Source organism: Pan troglodytes, chromosome 7 (assembly GCF_028858775.2).
Source record: "Pan troglodytes isolate AG18354 chromosome 7, NHGRI_mPanTro3-v2.0_pri, whole genome shotgun sequence".
Taxonomy (NCBI): Eukaryota; Metazoa; Chordata; class Mammalia; order Primates; family Hominidae; genus Pan; species Pan troglodytes.
Genome location: NC_072405.2, coordinates 21,203,520 through 21,222,764, shown reverse-complemented (window position 1 = coordinate 21,222,764; position 19,245 = coordinate 21,203,520). Strand labels below are relative to the sequence as shown.

Here is a 19,245-nt window from a genome sequence, read left to right as displayed (position 1 = left end):
TAAGTAGTCTGTAAGTAACACATTTTTATTGGTAACATAGGAGCTAATTATGACAAAGTATTACAGAACAGCAATGTCTAGCTTGTAAATAACACATCTTTATTGATAACATAGGGGTTATCAATAAAGACGACAAAGTATTATACAGTAGCAATGCTTTCCAGGGTTAACAAAGTGTCTGCATCCACACTAAATGGCACATGGTTGTATTTGTTTGGAGTATTTCTTCCCCCCGCCCACACCCTGAGCACAGAGACAAGGTCTGTCTCTGTCACCGAGGCTGGAGTGCAGTAGCTCCTGAGTAGCTGGGACCACAGGTAAGGGTCACCATGCCAGGCTACTGTTTTTTTTACTTTCTGTAGAGATGGTGGGGGGGGGTCTTACTATGTTGCCCAGCCTGGTCTTGAACTCCTGGGCTCAAGTGATCCTTCTACCTTGGTCTCCCAAAGTGCTCGGATTATAGGTGTACATAACCATGCCTGGCCATGGAGTGCTTCTTTTTTTTTTCTTTTTGAGACAGAGTCTTGCTCTGTCACCCAGGCTGGGGTGCAGTGGCACTATCTTGGCTCACTACTACTTCCGCCTCCCAGGTTCAAGTGGTTCTCCTGCCTCAGCCTCCCGAGTAGCTGGAACTACAGGTGCCCGCCACCACACCCGGCTGATTTTTGTATATTTAGTAGAGATGGGGTTTTGCCATGTTGCCCAGGCTGGTCTTGAACTACTCAGCTCATGCAATCTGCCTGCCTCAGTCTCCCCACATGCTGGGATTACAGGCGTGAGTCGCTGTGCCCCAGCCTGCCCCACCTTGCTGTTGGCTGCCACTTCTCACTCTCATTGTGTCTGTCTCCACAAGCTCCTCCACTTTCTAATTTCCTGCTTGTAGTCTACCTTGGGCTTAAAAAAAAAAAGTCAGACAACTAAGCCTTTTGGGATCCTATCAAAAATATGAAGAAAAAGACTTTCGGGTCATCAGACAGGTCAGCTTTGGACTAATGAGTTTGGTGACATCCTGTACTGACAGCTCACAGGCCACCTTGGTTCTGGATGGGGATCCGGATGCTGGGGGAAGGCTGGCCACACCATGTCTTCCGGCTAAGCCCTTGAGTAGTTGGCCTTCTGATTGCCAGCCTTCTGCTTTTTAGCCAAATCTCCCTGCCACCATCTCTATGCTCTGTGTTCACTGTGATGCTAGCTCTGTTTCTTTCCAACTGAGCTCCTCAATAGCTTGGATTTTGTAGTTCCCTCCAGAGTCTCCGAATCCACACCTGCTTAATACCTACAAAAACCAATTCAGCCATATGGCTTGAATGCTTATATCACACACAGAGGCTTTTGGTTCTGAGTAAGTGCCACGATTATGAAAACTGCACTGAAGCAGGGAATAACACCAGTTGAAAGAATGGCCTCATTTGCAGGCAGCTTGCACTGTATTTTATAAGAATGTGTTTGACATTTTAAGCTTTCCTGTGGCAGCAAATTGTACTTCTCCTAGTGGGAGGGGTTATTAAGTCTGTGACCAGAATAAACCAGACTATTTTGGAAAGTTTAATTTTTTCGGTTTTCATATTCCATTTTATGACTGTGTTTGTTTTTTCAGAGATAAGCCTGTGTGTAAGAAAACAGTCTTATCTCTGAACCAAGCACATGGCTCACACCTGTAATCCCAGCACTTTGGGAGGCCGAACTGGGAGGATCATTTGAGGCCAGGAGTTTGAGACCAACCTAGGCATCATAGTGACACCCCATCTTTACAAACAAAACAAACAAACAAACAAACAAACAAAATTAGCCTGGTGTGGTGGCATGCTTATAGTCCAAGTTACTCAGGAGGATAAGGAGGGAAGATCGCTTGAGCCCGGGAGTTTGAGGCTACAATGAGCTGTGATTGTGCCACTGCACTCCAGCCTGAGTGACAGAGAGAGACCCCGTCTCAAAAACAAACGAACAAGCAAAAACAAACAAAAAGCAGTCTATTATTTAGAGTTAAAAACTACAAATACTATTTTTTAACCTCAAGGAGTTCTATCATAAACTGCTTTAAAAGTAAAAAACAAATTAAACGGGAATACGGAACTCTGGCTCCAAATTTAAAATTACAAAATAAATAAGACAAAGCATTCGACGTGAAGTTCCTGCGGCAGGATGGAAATGTTCTGGTAAGTGGCTATCAAACATTTCACAGAAGCTAGGAGGCCATCTATTTTGTAAAATACACAACTATTTTACTTATTGCCAAGAAAGATGAGGATGTGTTATCAACTGTAGGATGTACCCCATGTCAATGATGTTGAAATGTAAAATAATGTTTTTCAAAAAGATGAAATACAATATTTTTGAAAAATAGCTTTAAAATAACAAAACTAATGTCACAATAATGACACGAGTCTTTTTGAGTTTCCTTAGAAAAGCCAGTATTCTACCTTGATCATAAAATCTCTGTTTTAGGGCATCCTAAATTGTTAGAAAATGAGAAGTTACACAGTTCATGTACGAGAAGATCAGAGTCAAAAACAAGTGAATGGATTACAAAACCAAAGCTGATGCGATTGGTGTCATTTATCAATATTTGGGAATCAACCAGTATGGAAACAATATCACTAGTTTCTTGAGGAGCAAGGACTAGAACCCATATGGACTGATTCCACATGTCCACAGATCTATCATGCCACGCTGCAGCCTAGTTTAAATAAACAGAAAACAGGAGCTACTCAGGCACAGCTTAAATGAAAGTAGCCATTGCACAAGGTTTTAAAAAACTTGTATACATTTTTGTTTTGTTTGAGACAGGGTCTTCTTCTGCTGCGCAGGCTGGAGTGCAGTGGTGCAATCACGGCTCATCATAGCATTGACCTCCAAGGCTCAAGCAATCCTCTCTGCTCAGCCTCCTGAGTAGCTAGAACTACAGGCACACTCCACCACCGCCAGGCTAATTTTTGTTTTTGTAGAGACGAGGTTTCACCATGTTGCCCAGGCTGACCTTGAATTCCCGGCCTCAAGCGATCTGCCTAGCTCTGCCTCCCAAAACACTAGGATTACGGGCATGAGCCACTGTGTCCTGTCAGTATACATGTGTTTTTCTGTTTTGTTTTGTTTCTGTGACAAAGTCTCACTCTGTCTCCCAGGCTGGAGTGCAGTGGTGCAATCTCAGCTCACTGCAACCTCTACCTCCCAGGTTCAAGCAATTCTCCTGCCTCAGCCTCCCGAGTAGCGGGGATTACAGACGCATGCCACCACACCAGGCTAATTTTTGAATTTTTAAAGTAGAGATGGTGTTTCACTATATTGGCCAGCTGGTCTCAAACTCCTGACCTCATGAATCGCCCACCTTGGCCTCCCAAAGTGCTGGGATTACAGGAGTGAGCCACCATGCCCAGCTGCCAGTATACATGGTTTAGTGATTACTATTTACCTGTAATAAAAAGCTACATGTAAAAATATAACATAATTTTTCCTCCATTTTTTAGTTATTCAATTATTCTTCAATTTCCTGCTTTAATGGATAAATCATAATACTCAGCGGACTGGGAAGAAATCAAACCCCCAAATCATGTGGCTACAAGTTTTTAACTTGACAATTGAGTTGACAAGCCCTACCTCGTCTATAGCACAAACACACAGCCACAGCATGAAGTCAGTCAGCTGTTAGCTGTGCCAGTGGTAGGATTTCTAGTAGGTTCTGCTTTTCAAAGACTCACTTTCATTCTAAAGTGGTATGCTACACATAAAACCATCAATCTGGCCAGGCGCAGTGGCTCATGCCTATAATCTCAGTATTTTGGGAGGGCGAGGTGGGCAGATCACTTGAGCTCAGGAGTTCCAGACCAGCCTGGACAACATAGCGAGACCCCGTCTCTACAAAAAATATAAAAATTAGCTGGGTGTAGTGGCACACACCTGTAGTCCCAGCTACTTGGGGGGCTGAGGTACGAGGATCGCTTGAACCCAGGAGGCAGAGGTTGCAGTGAGCCAAGATCACACCACTGCACTCCAGCCTGGGTGATAGAGGGGAACCCTATCAAAAACAAAAAACAAAAAACAAAAAACAAACAAACAAAAAAAAATTTTAAGCCAGAACACATCATCTTAAGGAGAACAAAAATCTTCTGTATGCACATACTGCCAACACATTTTAAAAGGCCCACATTTTAACAAGTAGACAAACTATCAGACAAGAGATCATAAATTATTTTGGCTGACAAAAATCATTAAAATTATCTAACTCAACATTCTGCCTGTAGGTTTCTACACATAATGTATATGTATGGGTGTGTCTACACAGCTTTTTGAAGGGAATGGCATATGATGAAGCCCATTTTTCCATAGTTATGATGGTGTCCTAGCAAAGCAAGAATATCAAGGTCTGCATTTCTGCCAACTCAATGCATAGCCCCAAGAGCTTCCTGCAGAGGAAAGCTAGCATGGAGAATCCAGTCCATGTCTGTAGGACAAAACATTAATGGTAGAAGGTTGTAGAAACTTGTGGATGGTTGGCATTGCAGCTTCAGGGCTGGCATTCTCTGTGGTTTCAGGTGTGTCTGTTAATGGATTCTGTGGTCTCCGATCCAAGTCTTTAACCAATATGAAACTGGATGGCAAGGAAGTGGTCTGCTGAGAAGTCTGATTGAATATATTCTCCTCGCCTGCTAAAAGCCTGGGTGAAATGTCTGCACTGAAGGTGCAGTGTAGCTGATTAGATGTTTCCTCTGGGATTAAGGCAACAGAGCTGCTCTGTTTTGTTAATTCTCTTGACTTGGAGCTATGTAGCCTACCATTTGACCTGCCATCACTTGGGTCCCTGAAGGTAACGTTTTCTTCTTTCTTTTTTTTTTTTTTTTTTGAGATGGAGTCTCGCTCTGTCACCCAGGCTGGAGTGCAGTGGCGTGATCTCGGCTCACTGCAAGCTCCGCCTCCCGGGTACAAGCCATTCTCCTGCCTCAGCCTCTCAGGTAGCTGGGACTACAGGCGCCCACCACCACGCCCAGCTAATTTTTTGTATTTTTAGTAGAGACGGGGTTTCACTGTGTTAGCCAGGATGGTCTCCATCTCCTGACCTCGTGATCCGCCCACCTCGGCCTCCCAAAGTGCTGGGATTGCAGGCGTGAGCCACCGTGCCCGGCCGAAGGTAATGTTTTCTACAACTCCTATGCTAGCATCAAGTGAGGTATTTCTTAACTTTAAAAAAATATATGATTTTTTTAAATTAAAATATTGCATTGGTGTGGTACTTGAGTTACAACTGATGAACCACTATTGATATTTATTATTAACTAACATTCATAGGCTGTATTAGGATTCACTCTTTGTATTAGACAGTTCTTTGTGTTTTGCCAAATGCATAATGTCACATATCCACCACTACTATATCACACAGAATAGTTTTTTGTTTGTTTTTTTGTTTTGAGATGGAGTCTCACTCTGTCACCAGGCTGGAGTGCAGTGGTGCAATCTCGACTCACTGCAACCTCCACTTCCCGGGTTCAAGCGATTCTCCTGCCTCAGCCTCCCGAGTAGCTGGGACTACAGGCACGCACCACCACGCCCAGCTAATTTTTGTATTTTTAGTAGAGACAAGGTTTCACTACGTTGGCCAGGATGGTCTAGGTCTCTTGACCTCGTGATCCACCCACTTTGGCCTCCCAAAGTGCTGGGATTACAGGTGTGAGCCACTGCGCCCGGCCTAGTTTTATTGCCCTACAAATCCCTGGTGTTTAACCTATTCTTCTCTTACCCCCACACTCGACCCATGGCAACCACTGATCTTTTTACAGTCTCTAGAGTTTTGCCTTTCCATATGTCAATTAGCTGGAATCACACAGCATTTAGGCTTTTTCAGACTGGCTTCTTTTACTTAGTAATATGCATTTAGGGTTCCACCGTGTCTTTTTGTGACTTGAAAAATCATTTCTTTTTAATCACTAAATAATATTCCATTGTAAGGATATACTACAATTTGTTTATCCATTCACCTATTGAAGGACATCTTGGTTGCTTCCAGTTTTTGGCAATTAGGAACAAAGTGGCTACAGACATTTGTGTGCAGGTTCTGTGTGGAGTTGCCTGTTCATTTTTCAGTCTTCACTGATACAGGTACAGTCCAAGGAGAGCAGGCCTGGGAACACTGTCCATTCTGGGCTGCCGTAAGATACTCCGTGGGATCCATTTTTCTGAAAGCTCCTTAATACCTGTTTGGTTCTCAGCTACCATTTCTGATTGTCAGGTAGCTTCTGCAGATATATTTTCTTAAGCTTGGTTACTACTAGTGACTGAAATGTAACTATTTCCCTTAAGGCTGCCACTAAAAATGAGCAGATTTCCTCTGTTGACTCCTTAGAGTGCCAAAACTGGCTCAGAGAATTAAACAGGCGGAGCAATTCCCATATAGTAAATGCAGCAACTCCTTATTTGTCCCAGAGGCATGGACATTACTTTCCAGGACTGTAAAGCTCCAGTGGAAATTGTGTTACTTAAAACTTCCAATGAAGAGTTGCAATTTGATGTCTCCACTTCCATAAAGGGATTGTCTGAATTGAGATCAGCTGCACGTATGTTCTTGACACTGGCATTCAGGTGTCTACTTCCACAGCCAAAGGAAGAATACTTTTCTGGGTACCTGGAAGCTCCCTATTCTGCTGTAGCCTGTCTCCTTTCATCTCAGCTTCCAAATCAAGAGAAGCAGATTAAGTATTCCTTTTCTGAAATCTTTGGGACCAGGCCAGGCATGGTGGCTCACGTTTGTAATCCCAGCACTTGGGGAAGCTGAGGTGGGAGGATCGCTTGAGCCTAGGAGTTCAAGACCAGCCTGGGCAAAATAGCCTTTTTGTGAGACCTAGTATACACAAAAACTAAACAAAGTTAGCTAGGTGTAGTGGCGTGAACCTGTAGCCCCGGCTACTTGGGCGGCTGAGGCAGGAGGATCATTTGAGCCCAGGAGGTTGAGGTTCCAATGAGCCATGATGGTGCCACTGCACTCCAGCCTGGGCAACAGAGCAAGACTCTGTCAAAAAAAAAAAAAAAAAAAAAAGGAAGGAAAAAGGAAAGGAGAGGAGAGGAGAGGAAAATACAAATGCTTGGGACCAGAAGTGTTTCCAGTTGTGGCATATTTGCATGGACATAAACACAACATACATTTATGATTTATATACACATAGCTGAAGGTAATTTTATACAATCTTTTGAAATAATTGTACGCATGAAACAAAGTTTGGACTGCGTTTTGACCGCAATCTGGCAAGTGAAGTCAGGTGTGGGATTTTTCCACTTGTGGCATATCATATTAGTGCTCAAAAATTTTTGGATACTGGAGCATTTCAAATTTTGGATTTTCAGGTTAGGGATGCTCAACGTGTAGTTGTTAGACCTGTTCCCTTTCACCCAGGAAGTTCATGGTCCCATGTGTTACAAAGATGTTCTTGGTCACATGAAGAATTCTTTTTATTATTATTACTATACTTTAAGTTCTAGCGTACATGTGCACAACATGCAGGTTTGTTACATAGGTATACATGTGCCATGTTGGTTTGCTGCACCCATCAACTTGTCATTTACATTAGATATTTCTCCTAATGCTATCCCTCCCCCAGCCCCCGACCCCTGACAAGCCCCGGTGTGTGATGTTCCCCGCCCTGTGTCCAAGTGTTCTCATTGTTCAATTCCCACCTATGAATGAGAACATGTGGTGTCTGGTTTTCTGACTTTGTGAAAGTTTGCTGAGAATGATGGTTTCCAGCTTCATCCATGTCCCCACAAAGGACAGGAACTCATCCTTTTTTATGGCTGCATAGTATTCCATGGTGTATATGTCACATGGAGAATCCTTTTGTTCAATCTCATGCTGGTTCTTTGTGCTACTGAAGGCCATCATTCACTTTGTTCAGATTCTGACATTCTAGATGCTAGCCTTGTTCATTTAGAGACATACATCTGTGGTAAATGCATCATGGTAGTTGTGACAGAAAAACTAGCTTCCTTTCTTGTATGGAGATGAAATTTAAGATCTCGGGTGCTTTTTTCAGCAGGTAGTTTGTTTCAATTACCTGCTTCTTCTGATGAACCCTACAGAGGCATAGCTGGGCACCAATCTGATGCAGTACTATCCTGGAGAAACAGGATCAGAAATATCTTACAGAAGAAAAGAATGCTTTTCTTTTCCTTCCATTTTTAATTTCTTCATTTAAAAACCAATACTTGGGTATATACCTAAAAGAATTGAAAGCAGGGACTCTAAGAGATATCCGTACACTCATATTCACGGCAGCATTATGCACAACAGGCAAAAGGTGGAGGCAAGCCATGTATCCGAACTGCAGCTGAATGGATAAGCATAATGTGGCGTAAACAATGGGATATTATTCAGCCTTAAAAAGAAAGGAGATTCTGATATACACTATAACATGGATGAACCTTGAAAATATTATACTACATGGAATAAATTAATCACAAAAGGACAAAAAACCTCTTTTTCTTTATAAATCACCCAGTCTCGGGTACGTCTTTATCAGCAGGGTGAAAACGGACTAATATACTATATAAGTGGAATCCCTTATTGATATTTTTAACAGCAACAAAAAGGTACTGTGAGGAGGAGGGATGGGGAGTTATGGTTTAATGGGTATGGAGTTTCACTTTGAGAAGATAAAAACGTTCTGGAGATGGATGGCAGCGATGGTTGCACAGCAATGTGAAAATAAATGTCACTGAACTGTACACTCAAAAAACAGTTAAAATAGTACACTTCATTCTATGCAAAATACAAAATTCTATGCATATTTTATTACAATTTTTTAAAATCAATGTTGCAGTTAATGCAATCAAGCTTTAATACTAGCACCTTAATCTTGAGTGACCATTAAGTCCTGGTCACCCCTAGGTTTGCTGAGGCAGTCTCCATTTATGCTTCTGTATTCAGGGCAATCACTAATCATTCCCTCTTCACTCTCAAAAGTGTCCTGGCTTGAACAATAAGTCATCTGATCACCCTAGATCTATTTCATAATTGTATTAAGTCATTGAATTACCATCTTTGTATGCAAATGTCTTAACATTGAGAATGTACCTGTACTTTTTTTTAATTACTCTAATCATAAATTTGATGTCCCATGGAATGTTATAGGCTCTGATAAAATTTTAAAGGCTTCTGATTACTTTCTGAACACTGATTAGAGCACCAAGAGCAGTCCTCATTTCTTATAAACACATTATTTCTCTAAACACTAAAACTCTCTAACATTTATCAAGCTCACCTACTTCACTAGCTCTGTGTTAAAGGGAACAGAGAAGACAAAGACATGGGCCCAGACAGTTGCTACTTCTTGCCTCTCTTGGCTACCTTTTTGTTGCTATTAAAAATATCAACAAATATTCTTTGAAATCAGAAACATGTTCATGTTTCAATTATTTCCATCTTCCACCTCACCATGAGAGAATACACCACTTTCTCTTCGAGTAAGCTACTGTTCTGCACTTATAATAAAAGTACCATACTATCATAACCTTATTGTTATCCACTCCCTGGACGAATATTTTCTCTTATTTTCCAACTCCAAATATCAGAGGTAAATATAACAAAATTTTGTTCAATAATCAAGACCATCCCTTGATGTGCTAATGTAATTTGTGAGTGCAAATAAACTGGTAATTTACTGCTTAAAAATAGAAGAGATCCAATCATATCTACTTCAATAGTTTGGAAAAAAAGGAATCTGACAAGCACCAGGGTATGAAATAAGTAATTAAAGTGAATTCAAGCATACTCTTATGTTATTCTCCAATAAACAAGTCATGTCTATTTCTGTAATCCTTAAAATGAGCATGCTGAAAGTTACAGGGGAGAGAAAGATTTGGGAAAAACACAGATAATTCATCTAATGAAAGAACTAACAAGCCAGGTGCTATTATTTCTCTCTTAGTACATTACTTTCTTCCTTTGTATTGTGGTTCATTAAATGGGTAGACTATCTGCGGCTTTGAGAAGGAAAAATAATTTTTAAAAAATCATTTTCCTAATATTTTACCTTGATTATGAAACCAAACCTAAGAAACATTATTTCCATTCAATTAGTACCATATGCAGAGGCAGGCGCTTGGTAATTTTTAGTTATTCATTTGCTTGATGCTTTTTCCAGCAATTTCAGCTGCAAAACGATAACATCCATCTGTTTGAAAAGGTAACTGGTTAGCAACTAGCTCCTTTAAAAAATTTTTACAACATATCCTCTTACCTTTCCAAAGTCAATCTCTACCAACTTTAAAAATAAATATTCTAGCCAAATCTCGGATGAAATATATTTTAGATATGTGTTAGGCATGATGGATTGTCACAGAACATTCACTCCTATCTCCTTCAAGTGTGCATCCCTCTACCTTTGAGGCTAGAAACCTATAAGCTGCATTTCCCAGAGTCCCTTGCAGCTAGGGTTCTGGGCACAGTGTTCTTCCAGGGAGATGAGCAGCGTAAGAAGGAAAGTGGAGAGCATCTAAGGAAAACATTTGCTTTCTTGTTTTTGTTGTTGGTAGCAATGTTCAGTCACCAGCTTCCTAGGGTGGAGAGGCATTTTGCAGCAGCCTCTCTGATCAATGGAACACAGCCCAAAAGGTGCACCCTTGATGTTAGCAGTTCTAGTGGTGGTTCTGATTTCCAGCCCCCAGGCTGTGGCAATGACAGCAGCAACCCTGGGGGCCCATCAAGCTTGCTGCCTGGGAGCCAACGCATGAGGCTCAGGCCAGGTCCCCTCCTCTACTTTCAGTTGCAACCTTCATTCCAACCTTCCTGTGAGCATCTAATTCTCATATTCAACCCCTTCCTGCTCGAAATAGTTAGGATAGTTTCCATTATCTGCAACCTAACAGAGAAGAAAGAGAAGGTAGAAATGAGCACATTCGATACAGCAAAATGGGACGTAACACCCCAGAAGAACCATGGAAGTGGCAAAGGTTGTGCCTATTTGACATTCACAGTTACACCTTTAAGAACAAGAAGTTCATAGGCTGCACCTTCCAGGACTACCCAAATCAGGACTAACAACCCTTTAGGGCTTAGGGTTGATGCCGAGACATATTAACAAAGGCTGGGAAATAATGATCGGGACCCCTAGAGAGAAAAGAAGGGAGGATAAGAGGGAACAGGGAAAGGCAAAGAGAATAAAAACACGCATATGTGTGAAGAGGACCATACACCAAACTCCTCAAGTGCCCTCCTTCCCCTACCACCTCATCATCATCTCTAAAAACAACCACAGGTTACTTCTTTAACCTAGCTGAGTCAAAGGCCTGTCTAGGGTGGAGAAGATGCAAGTGTGACAGCCTCTGGCTCCCAAAGGACACTGATTACTAAGAGTACAGCATATTCTATACTCTGTGCTATAGGAGTATACTAGCAGTATATTCAGTATACCCAGATGGGGGATTAAACCAGTGACCCAAATATTCAGTTCTAGAGTCTATTAGGCAGCAACCTCTCTGCAGCCTCCAGGAGATGATATTTAGTCAACACCCTCCTACTTCTTATTATAAACCCCTCTTTATGACTGCTCACAATGTGCCAACTGTGTACTCAGCATTTACACCTATTCATTTGCTCCCCACAGCCACCTGGGGAGGTGTCATTATCTCCATTTCACAGACAAGGAAATGGCTCAGAGCTGGGCTTTTTAATCCAGGTGATCTAGTTCAAACTCTTAAAATGTCTTCTTTGAGTGGTTAGAAGTTTCTCTGGATGAGAAGTGAGTATCCAAAATGAATGATGTTAACTCTTTTTGAAGATGTCTCAGCTAGGAGTTCTATGCAATGTACTTTCTTTATGGCATCAAAAGAAGTGAGTCACAAAAGCTGAAGGACATTTAAATGGCCATTTGGCATCACTCTTCAGTCTGTCCTTAAATGAATTCTGCAGTTATCTTAATGCTTTCATGCCATTCTTTTCAGAAGAATTCCTAATTTATCTACGAGTAAAAACATAAGATTGCACAGACAAGCGCTGACAGCCTAATTTCAATAATGCATTATACCAGGGGCTTAATCGCAATGAGAGCTTTCACTCAATTCCTGTTTAAAAATACAAATGAGAACAGTGACATGTAGTAAACAGGCATTTAATTGCATTTTGCTCTCAACATTATGAGCCTGTAGAGTGCCAAATATGTCTTGCTTGTGTCTTCTTCAAAGCAATGATAGAGCCTTCTTCATAAATGTGTTTCAAATTTTGGAGACTAGTTCTCTAAAGGAGCATATAAATTCTTTACAAGTGAAATGCATTTAAGCATCCACATATCCACCTATCAGAAATGCTATAAGGTCTGGTCTCTTCTTTACAACCCCTGCAATCTCCAGTAAGATTTGGCTGTCAGAGATACACATACACAGAGATTTAAGATTTACTGGGAAGATCCCCACTCCCATTGACCTTCCAATTTAAAGCAGAGTTAACCATTCACACAGGGTATTCCCAATTTCACATCACTCTGGTAAGTAAAATTTTATTAAAACCTTTGAACTACCTTGGAACTTTATCCATATTAAGATATACACGCAAAAAGGCACATTTCCAAAGAACATCATTACGGTAATTGAATCTTTCTAGAAACAAAATTTCTTTGGAGTTAGAAAAAGAGTGTATACAGAGCTCTCTTTTCAAATCTGATCAAATGCGTTAATAAAGCAGCAGTTCTTTGGCACAATTTCCTCAGTGACAAGATATGTCCCAACTTCTCAAGGTCTTCTTTAAATAAGTTATAGGTAACCAATGACCATCTGAGAGCCACTTCCATCCTCCCAAGTGATCTTCTTGCTATGAGCAACTCTAAGGCACCACTCACAACACTGGACAGTTCTTTACCCTGTATTCTCAGCCAGCCATCAAAGACAGAGAAAGTTCTAACTCTCCCTTCCCCAAACTTCAAACAAGTTAACCATTCGTTAGCTAAAAGATAAAGGCTTCCAAGGTGGGTGGATCATTTGAGGTCAGGAGTTCAAGACCAGCCTGGCCAACAAGGTGAAATCCCCCTCTCTACTAAAAACACAAAAAAATTAGCTGGGCATGGTGGTTTGCACCTGTAATCCCAGCTACTGGGGAGGCTGAGGCAGGAGAATCGGTTGAACTCGGGAGACGGAGGTTGTATTGAGCCAAGATCGCACCACTGCACCCCAGCCTAGGCAATAGAGTGAGGCTCCATCTCAAACATAAACAAACAAACAAATAAATAATAAAAAATAGAAAGATAAAGGCTTCCATTTGCTGATGTCACATGAATAATAGCAATTTTAATTGCTGAAACAGGGTGAAATGCCAATGGTTAGCTGTAATATTACCAATAATCTTAACCTGAAAACAATATAGATATATTTTAGCTCTTTCTACACACTAAATTTTCAATGTACATTTAAATTCATGCCTACCACCTAACATAAAGCTCTGCAAGTAGACGTTTACAGCCTTATCTTCTTTCTACATAGAGCATTGTGGGCTCACATCATTTATCACAAAGAACCCAAGTACTATAAAAAGAATCAGCCGGGCCCGGTGGCTCACGCCTGTAATCCCAGCACTTTGGGAGGCCGAGGCAGGCGGATCACGAGGTCAGGAGTTCCAGACCAGCCTGACCAACATGGTGAAACCCCGTCTCTAGTAAAAATACAAAAATTAGCCAGGCATGGTGACGGTTGCCTGTAATCCCAGCTACTCAGAAGACTGAGGCAAGGGAATTGCTTGAACCCGGGAGGCGGAGGTTGCAGTGAGCCGAGATCGTGCCATTGCACTCCAGCCTGGGTGACAGAGAGAGACTCCGTCAAACAACAACAACAAAAACCCCACACATAGCAAGTAATATCATACAAATCCTTACCTTCCTATTTTGGCATTCCTTCTTAAACTGTATTTTCATCGTGAGCTTTGAAAACTTTCTGGCTTCAAGTTATCTTAGTTCTTTGCCTCTTACTAATTAAAAATCAGTTCCCCAGGGAAAGATACAAGTGCACTCCATGAAAAAATACGAATCCATTTTAACCCTTAAGGCACTAGACATGTCCTTTATCTCTGAATTCTGATTTATCCAATCTCACACCCAAAGCACATCCCGCAATCCCTTACTGCATGGCTGTCTCGCCTGTTTTGATCGTATTGCAAGGCTGTTTGCAAGGTAAACAGCCACCCCGGGCTACTGGAAAGGCAGGGGACGAGCAGGAACTCACCCAGGCGGCCAGACCCGGGCGCGGGCTCCGGGGCACGCGCTAGACGACCTGTCGCGCCCCCTCCTCCCTGCGGGCGGGCGCCGAGGCAGCGGATCTAGGGCGGAACAGAAGCTTCTCTCCGCTCCCCTATGCAGACCATTGTCAGTGCTCGGGTCGCCGGCGCTTTCTGCACGGTGTGGCGACTGGCAGCAGCTCTCCCGATGCGAGTAGTCACAGCGCTGTCCCGCAGCCAGGGGCAAAAGCTGCTTTTGCATCAGAGCCGAGGGCTGCACCAGGTGTAACTTCCACCCCTTGACCTATTTTAGAATGTGAGGATGAAAGGAAGAGGAAAAAATAGACGGAGGGCGCGCGGGGGTGCGGGCGGCAGGGTGCGCGCGTGGCCGTGGGGGAGCGCGCGCGCGGGCCGGGGCTCGTGTCGGGGCTTCCAAAGAGAAGTTGCAGCGAGGCGCCCCCCGGCCTCCGGCGCCTGGGCCCGGTCGGGGGTGCTTCGCTAGCCCTTCTTCCCGCCGCGGCCGCAGGCCAGCTTGGCCTGCCCTACTCCGGCGCCCCGCGCGGGAAGCGCAGCTACCGGGGATCGGCGGCTTTGGGCTGGCCCCGCGACAGCCGTCGGGAGACCGCCCGCGGCCCCCGCCCCCGTCACCGTCCCCGCCTCCCCGGGCCGCCTTCACCTTTCGGGAGGCGGCGCTCGGGCTCAGCTGTCCGGGAACCCAGGCCTGCGGCGCCTCCGGGCAGCGAAGGCGGGCTGGCGCGCGGCGGAGCCGGGGACTGTCGCCTCCCCGCCCCGTTCCCTGCAATCGCCCCGCCCGAACGTGCCCGGGAAGTGAGGCTGGGCCGCGCCCGCCCCGCCGGGGACGGGGTGACCTTCCGGCCTCCAGCCTTGCCCTTGTTGCCTGCCTCTCTCGGCGTGGCCCTTCCTGTGTAGAAGACGCCCCGGCGGGCGCACCTGGTCGGCCCGCAGCGCCATCAGCGCAGTACCTTGGGTGACGACGACGCTTGGCTTTAGCGCGGCTCTTCTCACTTAATTTTTTACAGCCTCGGACTTCAGCGGAAATGCCCCCTTGGGGTCGGTTCATTGGGATAACTGGAGATGGGGGGGGTTAAGTAGGGTGCCACGGCTTAGACGCTCCAAATCATTCCACTACACAACATGCCTAATCTGCTGAGTTTTGCAAAACGAGCCCCATCAAAAAAGCATCCATCAGAAGGCGAGGTGGAACTTAGAAGTTTTTGCCCAACACTGGACACAAACCTTTCCCCCCCGCATTGCTTCTGTGACAATAGCGTTAACTACTTTCTTCCAGGTCCCTAACGTAATAGTATCTTCAACCGCCTATTATTAAACAACTCCGTTATCATCAGGGATCTATGCACTTTAAAAATGCACGTTCTTAGTGACGAAAAATGAGCACATTTAGTAACCGCTCTGCCGCCCTTTGTATAGAGGTTCGTGCTCCTGATCCCCAGCGTAGGGGGCAGAGTTCATGTCGAGCTGTTGTTTCCAGTTCAGGTTATTTATGGGGACCCAACTACAGGTCTCACATAGACGCTGGTCTATAACAGGTTATTTGTGAGGACCCAACTACAGGTCTCACATAGACGCTGGTCTATTTCAGGTGCTACTAAGAGGGCTAATGGAGATCAGCATATAGTTTCTGATTCTGGAATGGTTTTCTAGTGCCACAGTATATTGGGTGGGGTGGAGTGGGGGAAACCTTTGTTTGGGCTTCTCTTTATCGTCATGCCCTGGATAATCAGATTGACATTTTCTTTTTCTGTAAAGGCCTCACATTAAAAAAGAAAGAAAGAAAGAAAGAAAAAAATCACGAGTCTGGTTTTACGTATTCTTGAGCTGAATGCCAGCTACAGAAATGCAACAGCTCATCCTTGCTTCCATTCACTGGAGCTACAACTACAATATGTCTTTGGACACAGAAGACGTATTGGATACTGTGATGTTCCTTGTCCTCTTCTAACAGTGCATTAGGAGACAAAGCATACCTAAAGTATAGGATAGTGCCTGGCAAATAGTAGGACCTGATAAATACTCGTCCAGTGATTGAAAGACTGTGATAAACAGGAAAGTAACCTAGCTTAACTTTTGTAGGAAAACATGAGGGAAATCAGTTATAGGTGACATTGTCAGGGAAGGCATCCTGGAAGTGGTGTCCAATGTCTGATTTAGATATAAAAAATTGGCTAAGGACTAGGTGAGGTGGCTCATGCCTGTTATTCCAGCAGTTTGGGAGGCTGAGGTGGGAGGATCGCTTGAGGCCAGGAGTTTGAGACCAGCTTGGGCAACATAGTGAAACCTCATTTCTGAAAGAAATACAAAACATTAGCTGGGCGTGGTGGTGCATGCCTATGATCCCAGCCATTCAGGAGGCTGAGGCAGGAGGGTCATTTGAGCCCAGAAGCTTGAAGTTGCAGTGAGCTGTGCTTGCACCACTGCATTCCAGCCTGGGTGACAGAGACCCTATCTCAAAATAAATAAATAAATAAATAGAATTAACTAGGGAGTGGAAGTGAGAAAGTATATTTGATATGCTTTCAAGACATAATAGAGGCAGAGATTCTTAACCTTTTGTAGGTAATAGGCCCCTATGAAAATGTTGATAGAAGCTTTGAAACCCCCTTATATAATAAACAAATGTAAAATATTTGCATATGTTTTCTGAAAGTTCACTGACTGGTTGAAGCAGACATGTAGAATCCCTAGAGACTTGTGAACTATGACATGACTTACCAACTTCTTTCTTGTTTGGAGGCAGGTAGAAAAATAAAGAGATTTTTCTAGTTGAGGCCATCATAAGCGGCATTTCAGTGACCACCAGTAGAATTTGGGTAATGGTTGTGGGAAAGGAAAGAAAAATGTACTGTAAAGAAAATTTGTACACTAGAGAAACATAGCTAGACTTTAAAACCATTTATGTTATTTTTGTACCAGAGAATTTCACTTTCACATCTCAGCAAAAAGGAGGAAGGGATAAAAAATGACTGTCAAAATACTGACAGTTGCTGATGCTGGGTGTACACATGGGGGTTTATTGCATTATTTTCTCATTATTTGTGAGGTTTAACGTTTTTCACTTTTTTAAAATTTCAGTGGATTTTTACTCTTGGTAGTCATAACCAATCCTATGGCATTTCCTAACTTGAGTTCTTAGAATGGAGATTTTTGTATATAAAAAAAGAAAGAAAGAAAAGAAAAAGAAAACAATACAAATAGGCCAGTGATGCCACACATAAGATTGTTATTAATAAGTAGAGTCTATGTAGAAACAATACGTTTTCTCTGAGGAAGAATTATAAAGTGTGTTGGCCATAGTCTCAACAGAAATTAGACAACTATGAAACGTTGAACACGTGTTTTTCTGGTTTTTTGTTTGTTTGTTTTTGAAACGGAGTCTTGCTCTGTCACCCAGGCTGGAGTGCAGTGGTGCGATCTCGGCTCACTGCAAGCTCCGCCTCCCAGGTTCACGCCATTCTCCTGCCTCAGCCTCCCAAGTAGCTGGGACTACAGGCGCCTGCCACCATGCCTGGCTAAGTTTTTGTATTTTTAGTAGAGATGGGGTTTCACCGTGTTAGCCAGAATGGTCTCGATCTCCTGACCTCGTGATCCACCCGCCTTGGCCTCCCAAAGTGCTGGGATTACAAGCGTGAGCCACCGTGCCCGGCCTTCTGTTTTTTTCTAATGTTACACTTAACTTCACTGTATGTTGCTTAGTTAACTAAGTTTCTTTATCATTACATTTTATTATTATATCATGCATGTAATTTATATACTTATATATTATATATTCATATGCAATGTAAATATATATGCAATATGAATATATATTCACATGTATTATATATTTTAATATATTTATATAATATAAATTATTGTATTATGTGTTATATACATACATATATTTACATATAACAGAATATATTATATATTATATATACAGATGTTCCTTGAATTACCATGGTTCATTTACAATTTTTCAACTTTATGATGATTTGAAAGCAATGCATATTCACAAGAAGTTATACTTCTAGTACTCATACAACCATTGTGTTTCATTTTTAGTACAGGATTCAATAAATTACATGAGATATTCAACACTTTATTATAAAATAGGCTTTGTCTTAGATGGTTTTGCCCAATTGCAGGTTAATGTAAGTGTTCTGAGCGCATTTTAAGGGTAAGCTAAACCAAGCTATCATGTTCAGTAGGTTAGGTGTGTTAAATGCATTTTACAACACTTTCCATTTACAATGGGTTTATTAGGATGTAACCCCCATCATAAGTCAAGGAGCAACAGTACTATATAATATTATTATGACCTTTCTCAGTTAACTCATTTTCTTTATTAGTCAACTCCCTGGGTCTGGCACAAACCTCTTAAGGCTGCAGATGGCCGGCCATGATTCCTTGAATGCCTGCCTTACTCACTGCCTGTTTCTGAGCAAGGCAGCCCCAATGCTTCCTTATACATAGGCTGCACACTTTCCAAATGTGACCAATTCAATCAACCAAAGGAGCTATCTAGCATGTCCTGTGGACTACAACGCTGTTGCCTAGCAAAGCATGAAATTTCTCCAGCTTATATAATAAATACTGCACACCTGAAGTCTCTTAAGTTATGGCATTTAAGTAAGGAATTCACGTAAGTTCTTTTCCTAGAGATTTTGACCATTATTTTACTTATCCTCGTTGGCTATCACAGTCCTTAGCACTTAGAACTCAATGCACATATTTGCATTAATATGCATGTGTTGCCATAAGCCTCAAAATGTGCTGCATGATGCTTATGTCACCATTTCATTCACTTCAGCCTTGACCATCTATTTTATTCAAGGACCTGGTCTAAGGTACTGGCTCTTAGCCATTGAGGGTGCTTACCTATTATTAGCTTAATGGAGACTTCCCAAAAAAATTACTGTATTTTTACCCTCTTTTCTCCACCTTTCCAAGTCATCCCATATTTTTTTAGTGGTTTTAGCTAGTTTAGCATGATAACATCTTGATGCATAAGGAAGTGGAATCATCACCAGGCTGAATGGTAGACCCGGGTGAGC

General features: G+C 42.7%; 1 protein-coding gene across 1 annotated transcript in view; it reads right to left on the bottom strand.

Moving 5' to 3' along the window:
- Positions 1-14,175, bottom strand: part of TRMT9B (tRNA methyltransferase 9B (putative)) — a 77,469-nt gene extending 63,294 nt beyond the window's left edge. Inside the window, exon 1 of the mRNA XM_009454827.4 lies at positions 13,836-14,175. Coding sequence (XP_009453102.1) covers positions 13,836-13,874 — 39 coding nt within the window. The 5' untranslated portion in view covers positions 13,875-14,175. The remainder of the gene's footprint in view (positions 1-13,835) is intronic.
- Positions 14,176-19,245: the final 5,070 nt, after the last annotated feature.